Source organism: Schistocerca serialis, chromosome 10, assembly GCF_023864345.2.
Source record: "Schistocerca serialis cubense isolate TAMUIC-IGC-003099 chromosome 10, iqSchSeri2.2, whole genome shotgun sequence".
Taxonomy (NCBI): domain Eukaryota; kingdom Metazoa; phylum Arthropoda; class Insecta; order Orthoptera; family Acrididae; genus Schistocerca; species Schistocerca serialis.
Genome location: NC_064647.1, coordinates 16,822,392 through 16,847,318, shown reverse-complemented (window position 1 = coordinate 16,847,318; position 24,927 = coordinate 16,822,392). Strand labels below are relative to the sequence as shown.

General features: G+C 41.2%; 1 protein-coding gene across 1 annotated transcript in view; it reads left to right on the top strand.

The window, feature by feature from the left end:
• LOC126425172 (F-box/LRR-repeat protein fbxl-1-like) overlaps nt 1–24,927 on the top strand; it is a 73,880-nt gene that overhangs the window by 25,229 nt on the left and 23,724 nt on the right. Inside the window, exons 2-3 of the mRNA XM_050088125.1 lie at nt 1,361–1,668; nt 15,322–15,507. Of these exons, the coding sequence (XP_049944082.1) occupies nt 1,361–1,668; nt 15,322–15,507 (494 nt within the window). The remainder of the gene's footprint in view (nt 1–1,360; nt 1,669–15,321; nt 15,508–24,927) is intronic.

Genomic DNA, 24,927 nt, shown 5'->3' with positions numbered 1-24,927 from the left:
AGGGTTGCCCACTGATATCCTGTTTTGGTTTTACACTGCTTTAGTAACTTAGTTAAGCAATGAACTTGTATTTTTTTTCATTTTCACTACTCAGATTCCGACTACAGATTCTGTGACGTTCAGCCTCATCGTACAGAATTCAGAAATAGTTTAAATAAAATTCCCCTTGTAAAATCTATTATTTCAGTACATTCTAATGTCCATTCTGAAAGTAATGAGCTAATTAGTTTTATTGGAAATGCATCATATTAACAGTTATGAACAATGACATATATTGTGCAATACATATTAAATAAAATTCGAGTGAGCTAATAGATCGAATTCAGCTAGAAGACTGCATCCAAAAGAAAGCCTAAATTTTACTGATTCCAGCAAAGTGTTTAAATTAACCTAAAGTCTATTAATTAAATAGATATTAAGACTTGAAATCTGCAGCCTGTATGACTTTAAGTGCCAATTGGGACCAAACTACTGTATAATTCCGAGATCTGTTTTGATACTTTTGCTACCTATATTTTCTTCGTAAAATGACTCCAGTCTCAACTTTGTAAGTGCATTAATTAAGAATTAAGTAAATTTGAATATGTAAAAATTATTGTTCAAGAGGTGCCATGGTTATAAGTCGGGAATTCCCACGGCGGATGCATTAGTTAGTTCCCTGTATTTAAATTGATACAGCTCACTCATGTTATTTAAGTAATAAAACCCTATAGTTAACTTCAAAACCAATTAGAAAGGATCATTTTAACCCTGGGAAATTATAAAGTATGATATATTAACTTGACAATTAAGTGTAAGAGGCCTGGTCACATGAATATTGTGTTTGCGAGTGATAACAAATAAATCGCACTGTGGTTGACATAAATGTTCAACAGTGAATACGATCTTGACTTTTGATTTTGGAAAACTTAACCTAGGATCCTGGCTTCTTAATTTCAGTGTGATTTAGGTGAGACAGACGCAGCTACCGGGAAGACAATATTGAATAAGCAAAGCAAGGTAGGTCGAGAACACTGCGCACTATCTACTGGGTGAGGAAATGTTTCAAAACCGGTTCATCCAGTTGTGACATGAACTTTAAGTGGCACTAATACATGATACATGTCCCGGCATGCTCCAACTTCACTGCGGTTTGCTGAGTGTGGATGTAGATGGTGTTCTTACACTCATTTTCACATTAACGAGAATGCAGCTGTATAAATTCGTAGAGAATATTAATAGCAATACTGGTATTGAGAAGGTTGGTTTCAGTGTATGAAATATGACAATAGTAAATGAATAGTTACATCCCATAATGAGATGTAATCTATGGAAAATACTGATGTACTAACAAATACACTGCAATTTGTTCTCCCTGCAGCTCCTGAAGTACATATTTGAGAAGTGTCCGAAGATAGAGAAGCTGATAATCGCCAACAACTTACTGGCCGACCGACAGTACGCGGAGTTGGTGTCGCGCCTGGAACACTTGCAGAGCCTGGAAGTGTTCGAGAATCGGAGAGGTGCGGGGCCCGTGCTGCTGCGCTTCCTGGCAGACACCTGCTCGAAGTTGCGGGAGATAAACCTCAGCTGTGACTACCACCCGCTGGAGGACGTCGAGTACTTCGTGAAGGCCAAGAGGGACACACTCACTTCTGCCACCGTGCGCTGGACCATGGCGGGGAAGAGGTGAGCCTGTCGGCATCTTTCTCCGCGTTCTGGTATGTCACCTAAATTCACACAGACGTAAAATACTCCACGAGCCAGTGTACGGTGCGTGGCGGAGGATACCTTTTACCACCTCTAGTCACTATCTTTCCTGCTACACTTGTAAATGGAGCAAGCTGAAAAGTGGCTATCTGTTCTCCTCTGTACCAGTGCCGATTTCTCTTACCTTACCTTTGTGGTCATTATGTGATACGTATGTCGCTTGCTGTAGAATCATTCTGCAGTCTGTCACAAATGCCAGTTATCTAAATATTCTCAATAGTGCTTCACAAAAATGATATTTTCTTCCCTACAGGCATTCGGATTTCAGTTCTCAGAGTATTTCTGCAATACGCGTTGATCAAACCTGTAACAGATTTCAAATCTGAAATAATTGCATGTATTCCTTTAATCCAATCTGGTACGGATTCCAAACACTTGAGCAGCATTCAAAACACAAGTATTCTATTTGCAGACTTCTTTATAGCTAAGCTAAATTTCCATAAAATTCTCCCAAAAAACTAAAGTCAACCACTTGCCTTCTCTTTACACACTCATTCCATTTCCTATCACTTTGCTACATTATGCCTAGATGTTCTGTCAGGTCACACACCACTAATACTGTATTCAGACATTACAGAATTGTTTTTCGTAGTCATTTTTATTAACTTACATTTCCCCACATTTAGAGCAAGCCGCCATCCATCTCATAAAATAGAAACTCTGTCTAAGACGTCCTGAATCTTCCTACAATCACTCAAAGATGACACTTTCCATAAACTACAGCATCAGAAAATTTTCAGTGTCAATGAACTTATTGTATGAAACTTCCTGGCAGATTAAAACTGTGTGCCAGACAGAGACATGAACTCGGGCAAGTGCTCTACCGTCTGAGCTACCCGAGCACGACTCATGAGCCATCCTCACAGCCTCAGTTCTGCCATTACCTCGTCTCCTACCTTCCAGACTTCACAGAAACTCTTCTGTGAACCATGCAGAACTTATTGTATAGCGTACGGGGCCTGAAGATGGCAACACGAACACGAATTGCCGAAACTGGTTGCTTTCAAAATAAAATAAAATATCTTAAAGTGTACAGCTGTCGGTAAGGTTTATTGACATTGAAAAGTACATACTAGCCGATGTCCCCTAATTGGAACGGACCGACTGAGATTGTCAGAAAATTGTTGCTGTTCACCCTATCTGTCTGGTCATTTGTGTATATAGATGTACAGAGGACAAGAGTGGTCCTAGCACACTTCCCTGGGGAAATCCTGATGGTTACTTTCTCTGTGAGGAACATTCACTGTCCTCATTGATGAGGATTTAAATTGGAAAAAACAAATTTTGGAATTCCTGAAACAACTTAGTTCACCCACATTTGCACTTAGAAACATTGAAAATCCCACGGAAAGACAAAACAGTAAGCTGACATTTTGTATATTTTAATTCTATAACGTCATATGAAATAATTTTCTGGGATAACTCATCTTTAAAAAAGAAAGTCTTCATAACTCAAAAAGGGCTGTAAGAATAATATGTGTTGCTCACCTGTGATCAACTTGTAGACATCTGTTTAAGGAGTTCTGACTACTGCTTCCCAGTGTATTTATCCCCTCTTGAAGTTTGTTGTAAATAATCCACTACAGTTCGAAAGGAGCAATGATGTACAAAATTACAATAGGAGAAGGAGAAATGACATTCATCACTCCACATTAAGGTTGTCTTTTGCACAAAAAGGGGTGCACAGTGCTGCAACTAACATTTTTGATCACTTACACAAGGACATAAAATGTCTGACAGGCACCCAAGTAAAATTTGAAAACAAATTAAAAAACTTTCTACTTGACAACTCCTGTTCTGTACAAGAATTTCCATTATTGTAACATGTAAAATGTTGTGAGTAAGAATTACTAACTCACATCTGTATATTTAATACATAATAAAAAAAACTTATAAATGTTCAGCATATAGCCATATTTACAAATTAATTTGCAGTGCGAACATCAAATAAGACTCGTTTGACGATTACGATTTATCGTGCAAAAATGATCCGTGGAACACGAAATGAACTAACTAACTTTTCTATTACGTAAACACTCTTAGAGACGCTTACTTATCTGAGAACCTATTCTACGAGCTCAAACCTTCATTAACGGTCTGCTGTTTGGCACCGTGTCGAATGCTTCCTGCAGATCTAGGAATTTGCAGTCTGCCTGTTGCCCTCGATTTACAGTTTGCAGGACATCGTGTGAGAAGAGGACGAGCCGAGTTTCACCGGAATGGTGATATCTAGATCCCTATCGATTTTTGGATACGAGCTTTTCTCTCTCGAGAAGATTTGTTGTAATGGAAACTCCGGGTAGGAATATCGGCAATGTAGGAAAAGACAGATTGCTACTTACCGTAAAGAAGACATATTAAGTTACAGACGAGCACAGTTTAAAGACATTTATATAAAGCTTTCAGCCACAGCCATCATCAGTAAAAGAGAGACACGTGCCATTCGTACGTACAAGAAAGCATACCTCACGCAGACACGACCACCGACTTCAGTTTCTCGGGCCGGAATGCGACTGCGATGTGGGATACGAGCGACAATCTGGAGGGGCAAGGAAGTGGAAGGGGCGGTAGTGTACGAGTGCAGAGAGAGACGAACGCTGCCTAGCGGGGTGAGTGGGGACTCAAATGCTGACGAGTGCGGCGTTAGGAGGTCGTGGGACAGGTAGGTAGCGAAAACAAGGAGCAAACGAGGAGAGGAGCGAGGAAACGTGGGCAGGTGTAATGGCAGAGAATAGCAAACAAGGAGGGTGGGAGATGGGAATGGAGAGGAGATAACAGAATGTAGGGGAGTGGAAACTGTCGGATACAGAGTGCAGGAACAGTATGTTACTGTAGGTTGAGTTTGGGATAGTTACAGGAGCACAGTTCGGAAAGGCTGGTAGTGAATGGGAGGACCCAGATGCCCCAGGTAACGATGCAGGCGTCGAAATCGAGCAAATTATGTTCAGCTGCACGCCGTGCCCCAGGGCGGTCCACTTCACTGTCGGCCACAGTTTGGCAGTGGCCGTTCCTCCCGGTGGACAGCTGGCTGGTAGTCGTACTGATATGAAAAGCTGTGGAGTGGTTGCAACAGAGCTGGTAAATGGCGTGGCTGCTTTCACAGAAGGCCTGGCCCCTGATAGGGTGACAGCACTGGAATAGGGAGTGTTGGGTGACTGACTGAGCCAATTTTTCACCTCCGTCTTCCTCAGAGATATCTCGTCAATGTGCTAACACGAGGATCAGTAGTGTGTCACACAATTATGAGGCTAAGTAAGCAACATTGTTAAGCTTCAGAATCACCACTCTACCATTCCAGCATACCCCCATACTAAGGTATTTGGAATAAAACTGGTTGGACTACATTGATTTGTACTATTTTTAGGTCGGGTCCTGCCTTCTATTGCACGATTCCTCCCACGTCGACTTACAAGGGTTGCCCAGAAAGTAATGCACCACATTTTTTTTTCTTCAACAACTCTTTATTGAACGTAATGAGAATTACACACACAAAATAATGGTGTTTCATCTGTTGCTGTTGTTGTGGTCTTCAGTCCTGAGACTGGTTTGATGCAGCTCTCCATGCTACTCTATCCTGTGCGAGCTTCTTCATCTCCCAGTACCTACTGCAGCCTACATCCTTCTGAATCTGCTTAGTGTATTCATCTCTTGGTCTCCCTCTACGATTTTTACCCTCCACGCTTCCCTCCAATACTAAATTGGTGATCCCTTGATGCCTCAGAACATGTCCTACCAACCGATCCCTTCTTCTGGTCAAGTTGTGCCACAAATTTCTCTTCTCCCCAATCCTATTCAATACCTCCTCATCAGTTATGTGATCTACCCATCTAATCTTCAGCATTCTTCTGTAGCACCACATTTCGAAAGCTTCTATTCTCTTCTTGTCCAAACTAGTTATCGTCCATGTTTCACTTCTATACATGGCTACACTCCATACGAATACTTTCAGAAACGACTTCCTGACACTTAAATCTATACTCGATGTTAAAAAATTTCTCTTCTTGAGAAATGCTTTCCTTACCATTGCCAGTCTACATTTTATATCCTCTGTACTTCGACCATCATCAGTTATTTTGCTCCCCAAATAACAAAACTCCTTTACTACTTTAAGTGTCTCAGTTCCTAATCTAATTCCCTCAGCATCACACAACTTAATTGAACTACATTCCATTATCCTCGTTTTACTTTTGTTGATGTTCATCTTATATCCTCCTTTCAAGACACTGTCCATTCCGTTCAACTGCTCTTCCAAGTCCCTTGCTGTCTCTCACAGAATTACAATGTCATCGGCGAACCTCAAACGTTTTATTTCTTCTCCATGGATTTTAATACCTACTCCGAATTTTTCTTTTGTTTCCTTCACTGCTTGCTCAATATACAGATTGAATAACATCGGGGAGAGGCTACAACCCTGTCTCACTCCCTTCCCAACCACTGCTTCCCTTTCATGCCCCTCAACTCTTATAACTGCCATTTGGTTTCTATACAAATTGTAAATAGCCTTTCACTCCCTATATTTTACCCCTGCCACCTTCAGAATCTGAAAGAGAGTATTCCAGTCAACATTGTCAAAAGCTTTCTGTAAGTCTACAAATGCTAGAAACGTAGGTTTGCCTTTCCTTAATCTACACACCCTAATTTTCTATGTAATCTCCATCCTGTTCTACAGCCTTCCTCCGGCACGAGATGAGGGCGTGTGTGCCCTGTCGGTACCGATCCTTGTTCTGGGGTCAGAGCCAGTGCTTCACTGTCTGAATCGTCTCCTCATTGCCCTCAAAATGTCTTCCACGAATTGCATCCTTTAATGGCCCAAACAAGTGGAAGTGCGAGGGGGCTAGGTCAGGTGCGAGAGCTGTCAACGGTCTCCCCGACCGCTGAAAATCGTGGAGCTCTGCCGAACTGCCTTCGTGTCACTTCACCCTCAGTGTCCAACAACTGACTGTACTTCTGTCAACAGCAGGTGCTCCTTAAACTCTGGACAAGAGTTTTTGAGTATTCCCCACAATTTCTTTTCCTGCAGCGAGTCATTCGATGACGGCACATCACTCGTAACGTCTGTCACCTACAGACGCCATTCTGAAACTGTCCCGAAGCTACGCTATCCGTCGGAAGTGACTGAAACTTGGCACACTCTCTCGGGAGACTTCAAATAATACGTATGTAATGTTTTGCATTTGTAGCATTGTTTCTGGCTGAAAAAATAAAATGCTTTGCATTATTTTCTGGGCAACCCTTGTATTAATGAGAGCATGTAGTTGTCTCAGAGATGAGGCAACAGAGCTTACCTCATCAGCTGTGTCATATCTACTAAGAAAGGTAAAGCTGTGCCAATAGACATTTTTGCTGGATCTGAGCTTTGCAGGTTTGTGTAGTCTGTACTTGAAGCAGCCCATTAGTTAGCTGGCTGGCACATACATTCCAGTGTCGACTACAAGCTTGACGAGAGGTGCTTGATAAGTTATGGATGGTGTTGCATAAAGTGTGAAACCTTTTATCTCTTCTATATCTGTCCCTCTCCTCTCTGTGGCAGTGTGGAAGCTAATTTCATCTCTGCAATCTAGCCATTGTCCAGACTCGAAATCAATGTAAGGCGGTCTTGCAGTAGTTTGCGCACACACACACAACCGTTTTGAATTTAAATTCTCAGTTCAGAGGCAGTCAGAATCCAGATAGTGCCCAGCACTTTTAGCATCACTAACGTACATCTACATCTACATCTAATCAAGATTTCACCAATCACTGTGAGGTGCTTGGCAGAGGGTACCTTCCACTGTACCTGTTATTAGGGTTTCTTCCTGTTCCACTCTTGTACAGAGTGCAGGAAGAATGATTGTTAATGCCTCTGTGCATGCTGTAATTATTCTGATCTTGCAACTTCCTGGCAGGTTAAAATGGTGTGCCAGACCGAGACTCAAACTCGGGACCTTTGCCTTTTGCAGGCAAGTGCTCTACCAACTGAGCTACCCAAGCACGACTCACGCCCCATCCTCACAGCTTTACTTCTGCCAGTACCTCATCTCCTACCTTCCAAACTTTACAGAAGCTCTCCTGCGAACCATGCAGAACTAGCACTCCTGAAAGAAAGGATATTACGGAGACATGGCTTAGCCACAGCCTGGGGGATGTTTCCAGAATGAGATTTTCACTCTGCAGCGGAGAGCTTCTGTAAAGTTTGGAAGGTAGGAGACGAGGTATTGGCAGAAGTAAAGCTGTGAGGACAGGGCGTGAGTCGTGCTTGGGTAGCTCAGTTGGTAGAGCATTTGCCTGCGAAAGGCAAAGGTCCTGAGTTCGAGTCTCGGTCCAGCACACCATTGTAATCTGCCAGGAAGTCTCATATCAGCACACACTCCATGCTAGTTCTGCATGGTTTGCAGGAGAGCTTCTGTAAAGTTTGGAAGGTAGGAGACAAGGTACTGGCAGAAGTAAAGCTGTGAGGACGGGGCGTGAGTCGTGCTTGGGTAGCTCAGTTGGTAGAGCATTTGCCCGCGAAAGGCAAAGGTCCCGAGTTTGAGTCTCGGTCTGGCACACCGTTTTAATCTGCCAGGAAGCTTCATATCAGCGCACACTCCGCTGTACAGTGAAATTGTTCCTGTGTGAGTGATATGTAAGGCATTGTAGTATATTCTTAGAGTCAGCATTTAAAGCCAGTTCTTAGAACTTCAGTAGACTTTCCTGGTATGGTTTATGTCTCACTTCAAGAGCCTGCCAGTTCACTTCTTTCAACATCTCTGTGACAGTCTCTTGCTACGGCTCGAACAAACCTGTGACCATTCATTCTGCCCTTCTCCGTATACATTCAGTGTCTCGTGTTAATCCTACATAGTACAGGTCCCACACACTTGAGCGATATTCTAGAATAGGTCGCACGAATGATTTGTAAGCAATCTCCTTTATAGACTGATTGCACTTCCCCACTAATCTACCAATAAACTGAACTCTACTGCCTGCTTTCTTTACTCATTACTGAGCCTATGTGATCATTCAATTTCGTATCCCTATAAAGTGTTACACCCAGGTATTTGTATGATTTGGCCGATTCCAACATTGACTCATTGATATTTTCGTCATAGGATACTACATTTTTTCTATTTTTCGAAGTCCACTATTTTACATTTCTGAACATTTAGAGCAAGTTGCCAATCTTTGTACCACTTTGAAATTTTGTCAAGAGCTTACTGATTATTTATGCAGCTTCTTTCAGGTAGTATTTCATTATAGATAACTGCATCACTTGCAAAAAGTCTGAGATTACAGTTAATATTGTCTTCAAGGTCATTAATATACAATATGAACAGAAGTGTCTGGACACACTTCTGTGGGGCACACCCTGAGTTACTGCAACACCTGACAGTGACTCTCCATCAAGATAGCACTCTGTGTCCTCCCTCCCAAGAATTCCTCAGCCTGCTCACAACTTTCACTTCACAGCCCATACAATGAGCCTTTCAGTAATAAGGATAGCTATGGTACTGAGTCAGACGCTTTTCGGAAATTGAGAAATGTTGCATCTCCGTGACTGCCTCGATCTGTGGCTTTTAAGATTTCCTGTGAGAAAAGTATGAGTTGGGATCCACACGATCAATGATTTCAAAATCCGTGCTGGTTGGGATGGAGGAGGTCATTCTGTTCAACATACAGCATTACATTTGTACTCAGAATATATTCTAAGATTCTGCAGCAGATGGATGCTAAATATATTGGATGGTAGTTTTGTAGATCACTTCTGCCATCCTTCTTGTGGAAGTGTGTGTCCTGTGCTTTCTCCCAACTAAGGGCACAGGTTTTTGTTTGAGTGATCTGCGATAGATTATTGTAAATTAGCCACAGGTCTGGTATGGAATTTGATGGAGATTCCGTCAGGCCCTGTAGATTTGTTCAGTTCTAGTGATTTCAGTTATTTTTCAACACCACTGACACTAAAATCTATATTGCTTATCTTTGCAGTGGTGCAAGAATTAAATTGAGTCAGCACCCGTAGATTTTCCTTTGTAAAAGAACATTTGAAAATCAAGTTAAGCATTTCTGCTTTTGCTTTGCTACTCTCAGTCTCAGTCCCTGTCGTGCCCACGAGTGTCTGGAGACATACCAGCAACAGCCTTTACTCGCGATCTGAATTTCTTTTGGTTTCTCGACAGGTCTTCGATAAATTTCTGTGACGGTAGTCATTACTCTCTTGACAGCCAAATTTGTAGCGCCTCTCTGTTCGTAGCCCAATGTTTTAAGAAAATGAACTGCTCTACTAGGTACATATCTGTCAAATTTATGGGCAATTATTTTTTTAAACCTAAGCCACAGTTTGTCTGCAGTATTCTCACTAGAGCTCAATGTTTTGAGTTCCTTACTGAGATATGGCACTACGTCATCTCTATCTAGTTTACTGAATTTGTGAATGTTTCTACTCATTTTGGTGCTTTTTGTATTTTGATAATCATCGTTACTACAGCTGCCTCAGTCACTGATACCGGCCTATGTGTAAATCCTCAAAGAGCTCAGGTTTATTTATTATTGTTATATCCAATATATTTCTATCGTGACTGGTCTTCCAGACAGTATGAAGTAGGTGGTTTAATAATGTTTTGCAGGGTACCCTGCCATGCCCACCACTTACAAAACTGTATTCTTCTCATCTACTATGAGAAATACACCACATCCATTTACCATTAGCCTACTCTTTCAATACGCATTTAAAGTTTTCACAAAAATCTCACTGCCATCAGTTTCCGGTTTTAACCGGATTTCTGCACCTAGCATTATGTGAGTCACTCTCATCTGAATCCTGCTGCAATTAATCAGTAGGATTTTAAGACTCTCACCTGTACGAGGCATTTCTTTGAATCTTATACGGACACTTCTGCGTCCCCTACATCTGTCATTGTCTAGAGTGAATATTGGGTTACCTAATCTAAAAAGCCCTTGGGTGCACTCAATACACATTCAGCTACCTGGGTAGCAGCCTCTGATATGTAGTGCATTTCTTACCCATTTAGGGGTTATCTTGCTATTCCAGAAAGTTTCAGAACCTTTGAAGCCTGTCATTCGACCCTTCCACTCCATTCAGAACTGTGGTGCCACAGTAAGTTCTGGGGTCAGTGGTGTAAACCGTGACCTTTGAACAAGGATGGTCTCCTCAGCCTTTCCTGCCATCTGCTTGGGATAATTTGAATATGACCTCGGAGCCAAGATGACAGGCATCATTTGTTCCAACACCCACCACAACCGGTTCTCGGTTGTACCTCATTTTGTCAACGGCTGCCAGACTAGCCTCTTCGGTATGCTGAATGAGACCCCCCAGGCAGGTGAATCTGATCTTCCTTTACATCCCTAGCTGACATTTCCCTAACAGGTACCATTATTTGCCATACATTTGAACTACAAATTAGTGATAGACTGTACACTTTCACATTTCCCTTCTCTTGACCTGAGACAGAACAGGTTTCCGACAGTGAAAGTGAGTCTCACTGGCTGAGTGTAGTTTCAGGGGAAGTCAGCATTTTGAACTTGTCTGTTATTGAGATGGGTCTAACACACGGAGTTCTCCCTGGTTCCTGTCTCCCCTGGAAATGTTGCCTAGCCCTCCCACTGACACATCACCCACAGCCGAGTGGATGAATAGTCTTCTGTAGAGGAGACAGGAGAGGATAGTGCTGGAGGTAACTTTGTTGCCTCTGGTACAAAACTCTGGGGAGCTCTCCCAACACACATATTCAAAGCAGTTTCCAATTGTTTGACAATAGTTAGGCAATTTCCATCTATCTCATCCCATGTTTGAGAACAGCCTTCACAGTGAGGCTCCGTTGTGGCGGGTGCAATGTTTTACTAAACAGCAACAAATAACTTTAAAATAAGTCTGCTGATTCTCTTTTAATTTCTGGATTTGTTAAGCTAAAAGTATTACTAATTCCCTTTAAGTGCAGAAGCAATAAGCATACAAAACAGTATTTCCATAAAGCAACCTGGGACAAAAATTACTAATTTCATGAAACTTACTTTCAGAGTTATAGTCGTTAAAATTTACGATAAATGTGGACAGTGGAAATGTCGAGACATTACTGGCTGTCACCTTTGATCCAAGAAGTCACGAATATAGCATACTTAGCCATATTACCTCTGTCCACCACATTGACAAACTCAGTAAATTAACAAAACAAATAAATACAAAATTTGATTATAGTAATTTAAAGAATAACATGAAAGTAACAGGAAACACGTAGGAATTAGGGGATTTTGGGTAGTGATAAACAAAACAAATGACTTTCTGTGTTAACTCACATACCCAAGCAAAATAATACACAGGAATCAATAACATCTACATTGCATGAAGGCCACAAAAACCCACACAATTTGGTATTGTCATTTTTTATTAACCTGTTTAGGTAAACCGAGCTTTATAATACCAATTAATGAGTAAATCTGTAAGAAAATGTATCAAAAAAGTCTAACCAAAAATCCAAACCTCACTACAAATTCTCGTATTGGAAACTTCAATTGACCACATAGCTAGAAAGGAGTCCACGATACTAAGAAAGCGAAACTTGCTACAAAAATTGGCACTGAAATCTCCACTTGACCTATATAACTAGAATTCTGTCCTCAGTACCAAGAAAGCAAAACATGCTGCAAAAACTGTTACTGAAAACATCACTTGATGTACATGCATAACTGACACATTGCCAACCTATGAGCATCAGACACACAGCATTCACTGGCCCTGACACTCATATATTTAGGTATACAACTGAATCACATTCTGCTATATCAAATAAATCCACGACATTCTTCTTAAAATGCAAAAAATTAAAAATGTACTTACCAAGCAAAATCCCCCTTCACACGCGCACGCTTGCGCACGTGCGCACGCGCACGCACACACACACACACACACACACACACACGAACTTCATTAGCAGGGAAAGATGTGTGTGTGTGTGTGTGTGTGTGTGTGTGTGTGTGTGTGTGAGAGAGAGAGAGAGAGAGAGAGAGAGAGAGAGTGGGACAGTGTGATAAAACTTAAGAATATATCTGTATCCAATTAAAAGAGATTGTCATATATCAAAATCAGATTTTAGGCACTGACATGTAGGTAAGAAGTACATCGAACAATGAAAAATCCAGGAAGCTGAAGAGACTGTGGACACGTGCATGCGTGCATGTGCGTGTGTGTGTGTGTGTGTGTGTGTGTGTGTGTGTGTGTGTGTGTGTGTCTGTCTATTTTTACAAAGGCCTTATTTTGTGACAGTCTTTTTGTTGTGCCTATCTGCAACTCAGCATCTCTGCTATATTGTAAGAAGTACGTCATTTTATATAAATCACCAAAATTGCTAAGCAGTGCACTGAAAAGTATCTTTCAAGAGAAATAGATCAAATATGGGAACCAGTGAGACAAAAGCGTATGATAAATGTAATCATGGTGAGTAACTGAAAATACAGGGCGGTATAATGAAATATAGGTGTGCAGAATGCTGACATATGAAATTTAATGCTGTGTAATATTTAAGCTGTTCTTTTAGGCTTCTGTGAAATCACGACCTTGGAAAATGGAGCATTCCAAAACAAAACAAAAACCACACTACGTTTTTGAGATTATTATTTAAACTCCCACATTCAGATGTGACTTAGACTTTGGGCTACACTACAGATCAGTCTGCCGCGGCAGCCAGTTTTCTTCCATTCACATTTGATGGCTTCCCCAACTGACAATTAATTAAACATTCCACATTAACATAAACTTCAGGCTATGCTACATATGTGTTTGTCATCACAGTGAGTTTTCTTTGATTCACATTTGTTGGCTTCACCATCTTGCAACCAAACTGTGACATTCCAAAGTAGCCTAGGCTTATAGCTACACTACAGATCCTTGTGTACTGTGATCATTTTCTTCCATTCACATTCATTGACTTCACCAGTGCCCAACCACACTAACATTTCAACTGTACATTGATCATTCCATAATACTTTGCTCAAGAATGTGTTTATTTTAGGAATGTCTTTTAATTTTGTTTCTCCCTGCCCAAAACTCTATAATTCTCAAGCGTCATGTTAGTTTCATGTTCTGAAGTGAAATAATATGGTCTCCGGTTGTCGGTAGTAACCGAGTCCTTGTTTATAGTTCTGTCTGTCATTCTGATGCTTCACGCGATCACCTTTGTCTCATTTGAGCCCGACGCTTGCCTTCTCGTAGCTCTCTCGACGCTGTGGAAATGCTGCACAGTGCCACTACTTCTGGCCGTGTGACTTCGACTCCTCCTGCAGAAGGTCGAGGTTGTAATACCTCTTTATATTCGATGAATTATTCTGATACAATTCTACCCTTGAATGATGTTTACTAACTTTCTATCTTCATACTTCCAGAATCCATGCTCAAAGTAGTTTCATACAATAGCTATGCCATGAGCACATAATTATTCTTTGTAGTACTCTCTCTGGTGGTTGTCAGAAAAAGCTTCCGAGATTGTCTTCGTGCCGATTAGCCTGAGCTTTGTTTGAAGAATTGTAATCTGAATATTGAAATTTATGACAAAAGATAACTGATACGAAATTGTACGATTAAAAGGGAAATATATATATGTATATATATATATATATATTGCTCCTTTATACAAAAGGTGTGTATTTGACATTTGAGAATTAATGATATCCATCAATATATTGCGTAGTTGTTAATCAGAAGGGATCTTCCGAAAGACTGGATACGAACCTGCATTTAATAATCCAAGAGCTCCATTACTTCTTCAGAAGGTTAAACTTCATCAAAGCCAAATATCCGCATAATCTGAGGTTTCCCGACTGATTATACAACGCTCCCAAAATTACGAGGCATTTTATTTGTACAGATTAGCAGACTGCCACAAAGCACGAGCCTGCAGAGAAGAAGAATCATCGCCTGATTTCATTCTAACAAGTAAAATTTCTGAATCATTTGAGTGACTGAGATATGATTGTGTTTCCTATTATGAATGACTGATTGCTTGAACGAATTGAGAACTACATAACTACATAATTACATAGATAGGTGGAAAAATTACTCAGTCTGTAAGAGAGTGCAGATGTACGTCAACTATTTACACAAAGATGTAAACAGTGTATCGTTAAATCTTCTGTATTATATGTTCACTACTTCTCTGTGTACAACTTCAGTGACACTCTAGGTGAACAGATCTCAGGAAGTCTCAACATACATAAGTCTTGCTTTGATATTAGCCAATGACTGAGTGACAGTTCTAACAACTTTCATCATTTGATTTCTCTGTTGACTTTCTTGCACACTTCTTTTCACTCCTCGTCCTTCAAGCCACCACTGAGCTGCGACGTCCCAAAGAAAAAGCGCTCTGCCACGGCAGGTGGAGTGTTTTATTCACCGTCGTGCCTTGCTGATGTCTGGAGCTGACATTATTTACAGTTCATCTGCACAGACGTAAAATTAGGGCACACACAGTGTAAGGTTGTCCACTTAATAAATACCTAAAATATGTTTTCCGCTCTAATACAGCCGGTATTGGAAATTTTTGTATTTCTGTACATCCTGTATAATAAAAATTTTTAAAAAGCTTAAAGTGTGTCACTTGCCGACAGATGTGTGGTTCCCGTGCTGAAAGAGGCCGCCAGCTCTCTCGAGAAACTGCAGCTGCGCCTCTTTGACGTGGCACCCGATGAGGAGGCCGCGACGTTTGCAGATCTCGGAGAGCTGCACAACCTGCGTGAACTGCACTGCAACCAGCTCTGCCCGCACCGGCCTCGCCTCATCTCTCTCGCCTTCCAGTAAGTCATTCCTCACTATTTATAGGTACGAGGCTGAGTCGATATAAATCAGATTTTATTTTTAAAAAATTCATTTATTGAAAAAAAGGCAGTTACAATTTATTTTTCCACATAATTCCCTGCTTCAGAAGTACATTTTTCCCAGGGAGAAGGAAGGTTTCTTTATTGCAGCATTATAGAATGCAGCTGGTCACGTGAGAAGCCAACTGCGCACGGATTCCTCCACACCCCCGTCATCTTCAAATTGGTGCTCTCCTAGAGCTTTTTTCAAGCTGTCTAAATAAATTGAAATCACATTGTGATAGGTGCGGGCTGTAAGGAGGACGACTAAGTTAAGTCCAGTGCATTTTCTGTAATTTGGAGATCACCAGAGCTGCAGTATCGGGTCCAGCACTGTCACAGAGGACGACGACCTGTCAAAGCGGTCGACCTCGTCTTTTGAGGCGATACGCAGCCCTCACCTTCTTCGGCAGCTCACAGTAGCGTGCAGCACCGATTGTGCATTGCTCGTGTAAAAATGCAGTGAGCAAAATGGCTTACCGGTAAAAATGAAAAATGGTGGAAAGAACCACGCCAGCTGACAGCTGAGCCCTGTCTTTCCCTGGGGCTTCCTCCCCCTTCCTCCAACACTCCTTACTGGCCCGTCTGGATGTGCGAGTGCAGTGGTGGACCGACACACAGGTCACAGCTGACGATCCGACTCAAAAGTGCATCACTTTATTTCTCAAACCTTGCTGTAAGACTTTGACAGACCTCCGAATGTGTCAGCTTCTGATTTTTGATCAAAAGGCGAGGTACCCATGTGGAACAAACTTTCCGGAGTTGTAGGTAATTTGTGACGATCACTCGAAAGCTCCCGTAACTTATTTCTGATACTCTCACCTATCGGTCGCCTTCGAGAATGTATCGAACTGCACAAATGTCTCAGTTTGTAATACTGGTCCGAGGATGATGATCGTATTGCTGATTTTCCACACGTTCCCATTCTTCCTCAAAATCTTTATGCCAGCAAACACACGCATCCTTGACAGTATTTGATCACCGAACTGTGCAATCAGTCTCTGGAAGATTTCTATCACTCTAACTCTTTCACGAGCAAGAATTTTTGTAATAATTATGCATCGTGCAGTGGAGAGGTAGACCTGTCACTCAGATATCTTGCGCATTACGGACGGAGCTGTCGGAGGTATGCGATAGCCGGCTCTCCCTGCTCCTCACGGAACCACCCGACAATACTAGCAGCACAGGTCCGGTCCTACCAACTGTTGGTGCTCAGGAACAAAAATCCCATTTGTATTTGATTCACCCTCGTACCAACTCTGTTAAGTGTCAGGATGGTTTGAAGAAGACTGTAAAAAGAAAATGACAGAGGGAAATGAGGCAAGAAAGAAAATGATAAACAGGGCAACAAAATCTAATACGGAAGATTTCACAAAGGGAAGGGAGGAAGTAAACAGAATCAACAGAAGCAAGAAATGAAAATCAGAGAAGACACGAATTATGGAGCTAGAATAAAAATGTAACGGCGAAGAAGTAAGAAAATTCTATGAAAGGGTTCGTGAACTAAATAAATGCTTTTATTCGAGTACTGTATTCTGCAGTGCTAAAGAAGGAAATTTTATAGGAGGAGAAGAACAGATTCTGGAATGGTGGGCTGAATATTTTAGTAAACTGCTGATCAGAGATATACGGAAACCTCTTTATAACTTTCCCTCAGATAATGTTTCCCCCATGTTCTGTCTTTCTTTTCCAGTCCCGACGAAAAGCCCGTTTGCCCACTGCTAAAGTTTCCTCTTTAGTATGTTTACTCTGTACAACACTTTCCTCCATGTAACATTCATATTTTTGGAACCCTAACCAATTATTTCTCTCCTCATAGCATTTAAGCCTTTGGTGGAGGTGCTTCATTTCCCGTCCTGTGTATTTGCACAAGCTCTGAAAGGTCACACTGGGCGTGAGTCACACGTCAGCGTCAGTGCCCGCGTGATGTGAGATGTGACACACATTGTGCTTGTCGTTTGTCTCGTCGGCACTGTTTTTTTGTTTTTCGTGTGAGCAAACGGTGAACAGCTGTACGGTGTGTTTAACACTCCACCTCAATTACACTATACACCTGAGGTGCACTGCAGGCATACGTGTTTGGAACTGCAGATTGGTTCACGTCAACCAATTACACAGTACACACAGGGTATCCCTGGCACGAATCTGCGTGTTTACACTAGATGGAATAAAATGTGAAAATGGAAGGAGAATTAGTGATTTTTCGTAACATAATTCATTTGAATTAAAAATTTCTGACAGGTGTGACCTTGAGGTTCCTATTTTTTAAAGTAATTGTTGTTCTGTTACGTAGCTAGCACAAAATTATTTTATTACTGTTCTGAATTATGACCCAACTGTTTTGTATTATAATGGTTGTTTGCTCAAGGACACTTTATCTAAATTTATAACAATAATGGAAATTCCAGGATGGAGCAATACGTAAAATAAGGGAAAGGCAATTACCTACGGTCTAACAGATTGGTATGTGGAACATAGAAACACTTAAAAGCAACAACATTCATCCTAGCTTTTGAGCATTTACTCTTCTTCCAGCAGTAGTACACACAACCACACAGGCCATAAATTTACACACGGTAGACGTAGCCGTTTTTCGAATATTTCCCTGGCAGTGCCTGTAACCATTAGGATGAGGGCAGGATGATGATGTCAATGACTGTGATGAAAAAAACAAACGTTTTTGGGTTCACCCTGGATGGGAAGAAGGAATCTGGGGCCTGAAGATCCATTTATACAAAGGTGGCTGAAGGATTTGAAACATTCAAAACATTCAGAAGATTTATGATGACCCCTCGGGTACAACAATAGCACAACTTTCTCATTTGGAGCAAGAAATGGTTCTAATACACCCCAGAGGAAATAGGAAGCAAACATGTTTGCTTGATTACTTCAAAGAACCCTGGGTACAGGATGTTCAATTTGTGTCAGTTCATAGATTTTTGCGAAAGTCTGACAAGTTGTATTTTACAAGTTCATTATTAAAGTAATTATTTGTAGCTAATTCTTTTTTAATTTTTACTATTTACTGTCTTCTTACGTAGTATAACCTCAGTAAAATTTGACTCAACTTTTATAATCATCAATTAGAAGTCTTCACCTTTACAGTGTTTACCTCGATGCAGTGTTGAGAATTCGTGGTCCCTTGAAAAAAAATATCATAGAGAGATTTCACTGTAGTAATACTGGAAGAAAATGAAACAGGGCACGGTCGGCCATGCACAGTGGTAGCTAGGATGAAATATTTGCACCCACAACAATAGTAGAGAAAATTAGGTTGCCAGTTAAAAGCCTGAAGAATAATGGGGTCTCGGAGATCAATAACATTTCAGCAGAGATGACTGAAGGTGGTGGTGAACATCTGTCACACCCTGTCCACCAGCTGATCTTTGAAATATGAGAAAAAGAAGTGATGTCAGACCAGTGGAACTTGGCCATTATTTGCCCGATTTATAAGAAGAAGGAGAAAGCAGATTGTGAAAATTACTGTGGTATCGCCTTATTTGATGTTGTGTACAAAGTCATAGCCAAAGTCATTCCTGTGAGACTCATTCCATTTGCAGAAGAGATACTTGGAGACCATCAGTGTGATTTCTGACAGGGCAGATCAGTGACTGACTGTATATTTACTATAAGGCAAATAATGGAGAAGCACTATGAACATAATGTGGATGTACATCAGCTCATTGTAGGTTTCAAAAAGGCTTACAATAGCTTTAAAAGGAAGAAGCTATATCAGATTGTAATGGGTATGAAATTTCATTATAAACTAATGAGATTGGTACAATTGGTCCTCACCAGCATGAAATGCCAAGTGCAAATAGAAAGAAATTCTTCTAAAAATTTGAAGTTAACCAAGAGTTACGACAGGGGGATCTACTATCTGCACTACCTTTCAACATAGTGTTGGAGAAAGTGATGATAAGTGGAAAGATCAATAACCCATGTGGTACTCTGTTTAACCATGTGAACCAAAACCGAGCATATCCCTATGATGATTGCATGTTGTCCAGAAAATTGAAAGAACTGGAACAAGTATTTGGCAGACTAGAAAAGAAAGCAGAAGAGTTGAGCATTTGAGTAGACGACATCAAAACTCAGTACTTCTTTTCTTCCAGGAGAAATGCTGCTGTTAAAGAGAAATACATCGAGTTGAACGGGACCAACTGTGAGAGATGAGAGATAGTCTAGTGCTCAGAAGTGCCGATAATTGATAATAACAGCATAAGCGAAGAAATAAAAGGTGTGGATTGCTGTGTGAGATAGAGCTTACTGGCCCCCGATTAAGATTATTTAGTCACATAGACCAAGCAGAAAATTGAGGTGACTTTCTGTCAAGCAGTTATGAGGCAGGTTGTAAGATAGACTATGTGATCAAATGTATCTGGACACCTGACTAAAAATGACTTACAAGTTTGTGGAACCCTCCATCGGTAATTTTGGCATTCACTTTGTTGTTGGCCCACCCTTAGTCTTGATGACACCATCCACTCTTGCAGGCAAACGTCCAATCAGGTGCTGGAAGGTTTCTTGGGGAATGACAGCCCATTCTTCACCACAGAGCACTGCACTGAGAAGAGGTATCGATGGCAGTAGTAAGGCCTGGCATGAAGTCAGTGCTCCAAAACATCCCATAGGTGTTCTATAGGATTCAGGTCAGGACTCTGTGCAGGCCAGTCCATTACAGGGATGTTATTGTCATGTAACCACTCCACCATAGGCGGTGCATTATGAACAGGTGCTCGATCATGTCGAAAGATACAATCGCCATCCTTGAATTGCTCTTCAACAGTGGGAAGCAAGAAGGTGCTTAAAACGTCAATGTAGGCCTGTACTGTGATAGTGCCACTCAAAACAACAAGGGGTGCAAGTCCATTCCATGAAAAACACGTCCACACTATAACACCACGAGCTATAAATTTTACTGTTGCCACTACACACGCTGGTAGATGACATTCACTGGGCATTCGCCATACCCACACCCTGCCATCGGATCGCCACATTGCATACCGTGATTTGTCACTCCACACAATGTTTTTCCACTGTTTAATCGTCCATTGTATGTTTATGCTCCTTACACCGAGCAAGGCGTTGTTTGCCATTTACCGGTGTGATGTGCGGCTTATCACCATGAATTCCAAGTTTTCTCACCTCCTGCCTAACTGTCATAGTACTTGCAGTGGATCATAATGCAGTTGGGAATTCCTGTGTGATGATTTGGATAGATATCTGCCTATTACACATTACGACCCTCTTCAACTGTCAGCAGTCTTTGTCAGTCAACAGACGAGGTCAGCCTGTACGCTTTTGTGCTGTATGTGTCCCTTCACTTTTCCACTTTACTGTTGTTGTTGTGCTCTTCAGTCCAGAGACTGGTTTTATGCAGCTCTCCATGCTACTCTATCCTGTGCAACCTTCTTCATCTCCCAGTACTTACTGCAACCTACATCCTTCTGAATCTGCTTAGTATATTCATCTCTTGGTCTCCCTCTACAATTTTTACCCTCCACGCTGCCCTCCAGTACTAAATTGGTGATCCCTTGATGTCTCAGAATATGCCCTACCAACCGATCCCTTCTTCTAGTCAAGTTGTGCCACAGACTCCTGTTATCTCCAATCCTATTCAACACCTCCTCATTAGTTATGCGATCTACTCATCTAATCTTCAGCATACTTCTGTAGCACCACATTTTGAAAGCTTCTATTCTCTTCTTGTCGAAACTATTTATCGTCCACATTTCACTTCCATACAAGGCTACACTCCGTACAAATACTTGCAGAAACTACTTCCTGTCGCTTAAATCTGTACTCGATGTTAACAAATTCCTCTTCTTCAGAAACGCTTTCCTTGCCATTGCCAGTCTACATTTTATATCCTCTCTACTTCAACCATCATCAGTAACTCATTTGCTACTTTAAGTGTCTCATTTCCTAATCTCATTCCCACAGCATCACCCTATTTAATTCGACTACATTCCATTATCCTCGTTTTGCTTTTGTTGGTGTTCATCTTATATCCTGCTTTCAAGACACTGTCCATTCCGTTCAACTGCTCTTCCAGGTCCCTTGCTGTCTCTGGCAGAATTACAGTGTTATTGGCGAACCTCAAAGTTTTTATTTCTTCTCCATGGATTTTAATACCTACTCCGAATTTTTCTTTTGTTTCCTTCACTGCTTGCTCAATATACAGATTGAATAACATTGGGGAGAGGCTACAATCCTGTCTCACTCCCTTCCCAACCACTGCTCCCCTTTCATGCCCCTCAACTCTTATAACTGCCATTTGGTTTCTATACAAATTGTAAATAGCCTTTCGCTCCCTATATTTTACCCCTGCCACCTTCAGAACTTGAAAGAGAGTATTCCAGTCAACGTTGTCAAAAGCTCTCTCTTAGTCTACAAATGCTAGAAATGTAGGTTTGCCTTTTGTTAATCTGTTTTCTAAGATAAGTCACAGGGTCAGTATTGCCTCACGTGTTCCAACATTTCTATGGAATCCAAACTGATCTTCCCCAAGGTTGGCTTCTACCAGTTTTTCCATTCGTCTGTAAAGAATTCATGTTAGTATTTTGCAGCCGGGGCTCCTTAAGCGTATAGTTCAGTAATTTACACATCTGTCAACACCTGCTTTCTATGGGATTGGAATTATTATATTCTTCTTGAAGTCTGAGGGTATTTCGCCTGTCTCATAGATCATGCTCACTAGATGGTAGAGTTTTATGTGGCCTGGCTCTCCCAAGGCTGTCAGTATTTCTAATGGAATGTTGTCTATTCCTGGGACCTTATTTCGACTGAGGTCTTTCAGTGCTCTGTCAAACTCTTCACGCATTATCGTATCTCCTATTTCATCTTCATCTACATTCTCTTCCATTTCTATAATATAGTCCTCAAGAACATTGCCCTTGTATATATCCTCTATATACTCTTTCCACCTTTATGCTTTCCCTTCTTTGCTTAGAACTGCGTTTCCATCTGAGCTCTTGATATTCATGCAAGTGCTTCCCTTTTCTCGAAAGGTGTCTTTAATTTTCGTGTAGACAGTATCTATCTTACCGCTAGTGATATGCACCTCTACATTCTTACATTTGTCCACTAGCCATCCCTGCTTAGCCATTTTGCACTTTCTGTCGATCTCATTTTTGAGACGTTTCTATTCCTTTTTGCCTGCATCATTTACTGCATATTTATATTTTCTCCTTTCATCAATTAAATTTAATATCTCTTCTGTTACCCAAGGATTTCTACTAGCCCTCGTCTTTTTACCTACTTGATCCTCTGCTACCTTCACTATTTCATCTCTCAAACCTACCCATTCTTATTCTACTGTATTTCTTTCCCCCATTCTTGTCAATTGTTCCCTTATACTTTCCCTGAAGCTCTCTACATCCTCTGGTTCTTTCAGTTTATCCAGGGAAATAGAGGGTCTTTCAAAAAAAAGTAAAGAATGTTTTGATCTGAGAGCTGCACAATTCTACCCGCAATCCCGCCACTGTGTCTTACACCTTCATTGTCTTCAGTGCCAGTATGACACAAACAGCATGTGTCATTTACTGTTTATTTGTATGATTTTTAAACGTGTGACAAAATTAATGATCCCACCAAGTGAGAGTGTAGAGTGTTTTTCTGTATGGCTGTGAAAGCTGGGAATTGAAGGCGAGAGAGACAGAATATAATAAATTTAAGAAGAATATAATTAACTTTCTTGAGAATGAGAAGCTTATGTACACGGATCAGCACAGTTTCGCTTGTGTGAGTCAGCTTGCCCTTTTCCCACGTGACATACTGAGAATTATGGATGGTGGGCAACATGCAGATTTCCAGAAAGAATTTGACACGCTACCCCCTTGCAGGCTGTTAACAAAAGTACGAGCATATGGAATGAGTTCACAGATATGTGAGTGGCTCGAAGACTTCTTAAATAATAGAACCTAGTATGTTGTCCTCGACGGTGAGTGTTTGTCAGAGACAAGTGTTACTCCAGGAGTGCCCCAGTGAAGTGTGACAGTAGCGCTGTTGTTCTCTGTATACGTAAATGATTTTGTGGACAGGGTGGGTGGCAATCTGCAGTTGTTTGCAGGTGTCAAAGTTCAGTGACTGTATGAAGATGCAAGATGACTTAGACAAAATTTAGTTGGTGTGATGAATAGCAGCTAGCCCAAAATGTGGAAAAATGTAAGTTAATCTGGATGAGTAGGAAGATCAAACCTGTAATGTTCAGATACAGTATTACTAGTGTCGTGTTTGACACAGTCAAGTCATTTAAATATCTGGGATTAACGTTGCAAAGCGATACGAGGTGGAACGAGTGTGTGATCACTGTGGCAGGGAAGCTGAATGGTGGACTTCAGTTTATTGGGAGAATTTTAGGGAAGAGTGGTTCACCTGTAAAGGAGACTGCATATAGGAAGCTAGTACTACTCGAGTGTTTGGGATCTGTATCAGGCCGGATTGAAGGAAGACGTCGAAGCAGTTTAGAGGTGGGCTGCTAGGTTCGTTACCAGTAGGTTCGAACTGTACGTGAATGTTATGGAGATGTTTCAGGAACTCAAAGGGGAATCTCTGGAGGAAAGGTGAAGCTATTTTCGAGAAACACTATTGAGAAGATGTAGAGAACCCACATTTGAAGCAGGGTGCCAAACGATTCTACTGTCAGTAATATACTCTGTGTGAAGGGCCGTGAAGATAAGATAGAGAAATTAGGGCTCATATGGAGGCATGTAGATAATCATTTTTCCCTTGCTCTATTTGCGAATAGAGCAGAAACAGAAATGAGAAGTATTGGTACAGAACACCCCCTGCCACACACCATATGACGACTTGCAGAATATCTATGTGGATGTAGATCTAGATGTAGAGAGAGAGAGAGAGAGAGAGAGAGTGTGTGTGTGTGTGTGTGTGTGTGTGTGTGTGTGTGTGTGTGTGTGTGTGTGTGTGTGAGGGAGATTTAAAGAATTTGAGATGTGAGGTTGAAAGAAGAATGGAGAAAACAACATGAGTGGGTAAAGTGAGGAGTAATGGGGTAGTGAAAAGCATAAAGAAGCAAAGAAATCTCCTAAACTTCATTAAGAAAAGGGGAACAGATTTAGCGGAACACATAAAATGAGTAAAAGGATTTCTGACAACAGCTCTTGAAGGTTCAGTGAGAGCACAGAAGAAAGTGGGAAGGAGTAGAATAAAAATGTAGGATGAAGTCAAAAGAGGAAGATTCCAGCGCAGGAAGCAGTTGACCTATGGAAAATGGTGTCAGCAAGTAGGCAATAGTCACAGCACGTTGTAATGATCATGAAGTGTGAGGTTCTTAGCATAATGTGGTTTCTGAATGCCAAAAAGTCTGCTGTATTGAAATTTAGAAACACATAACAA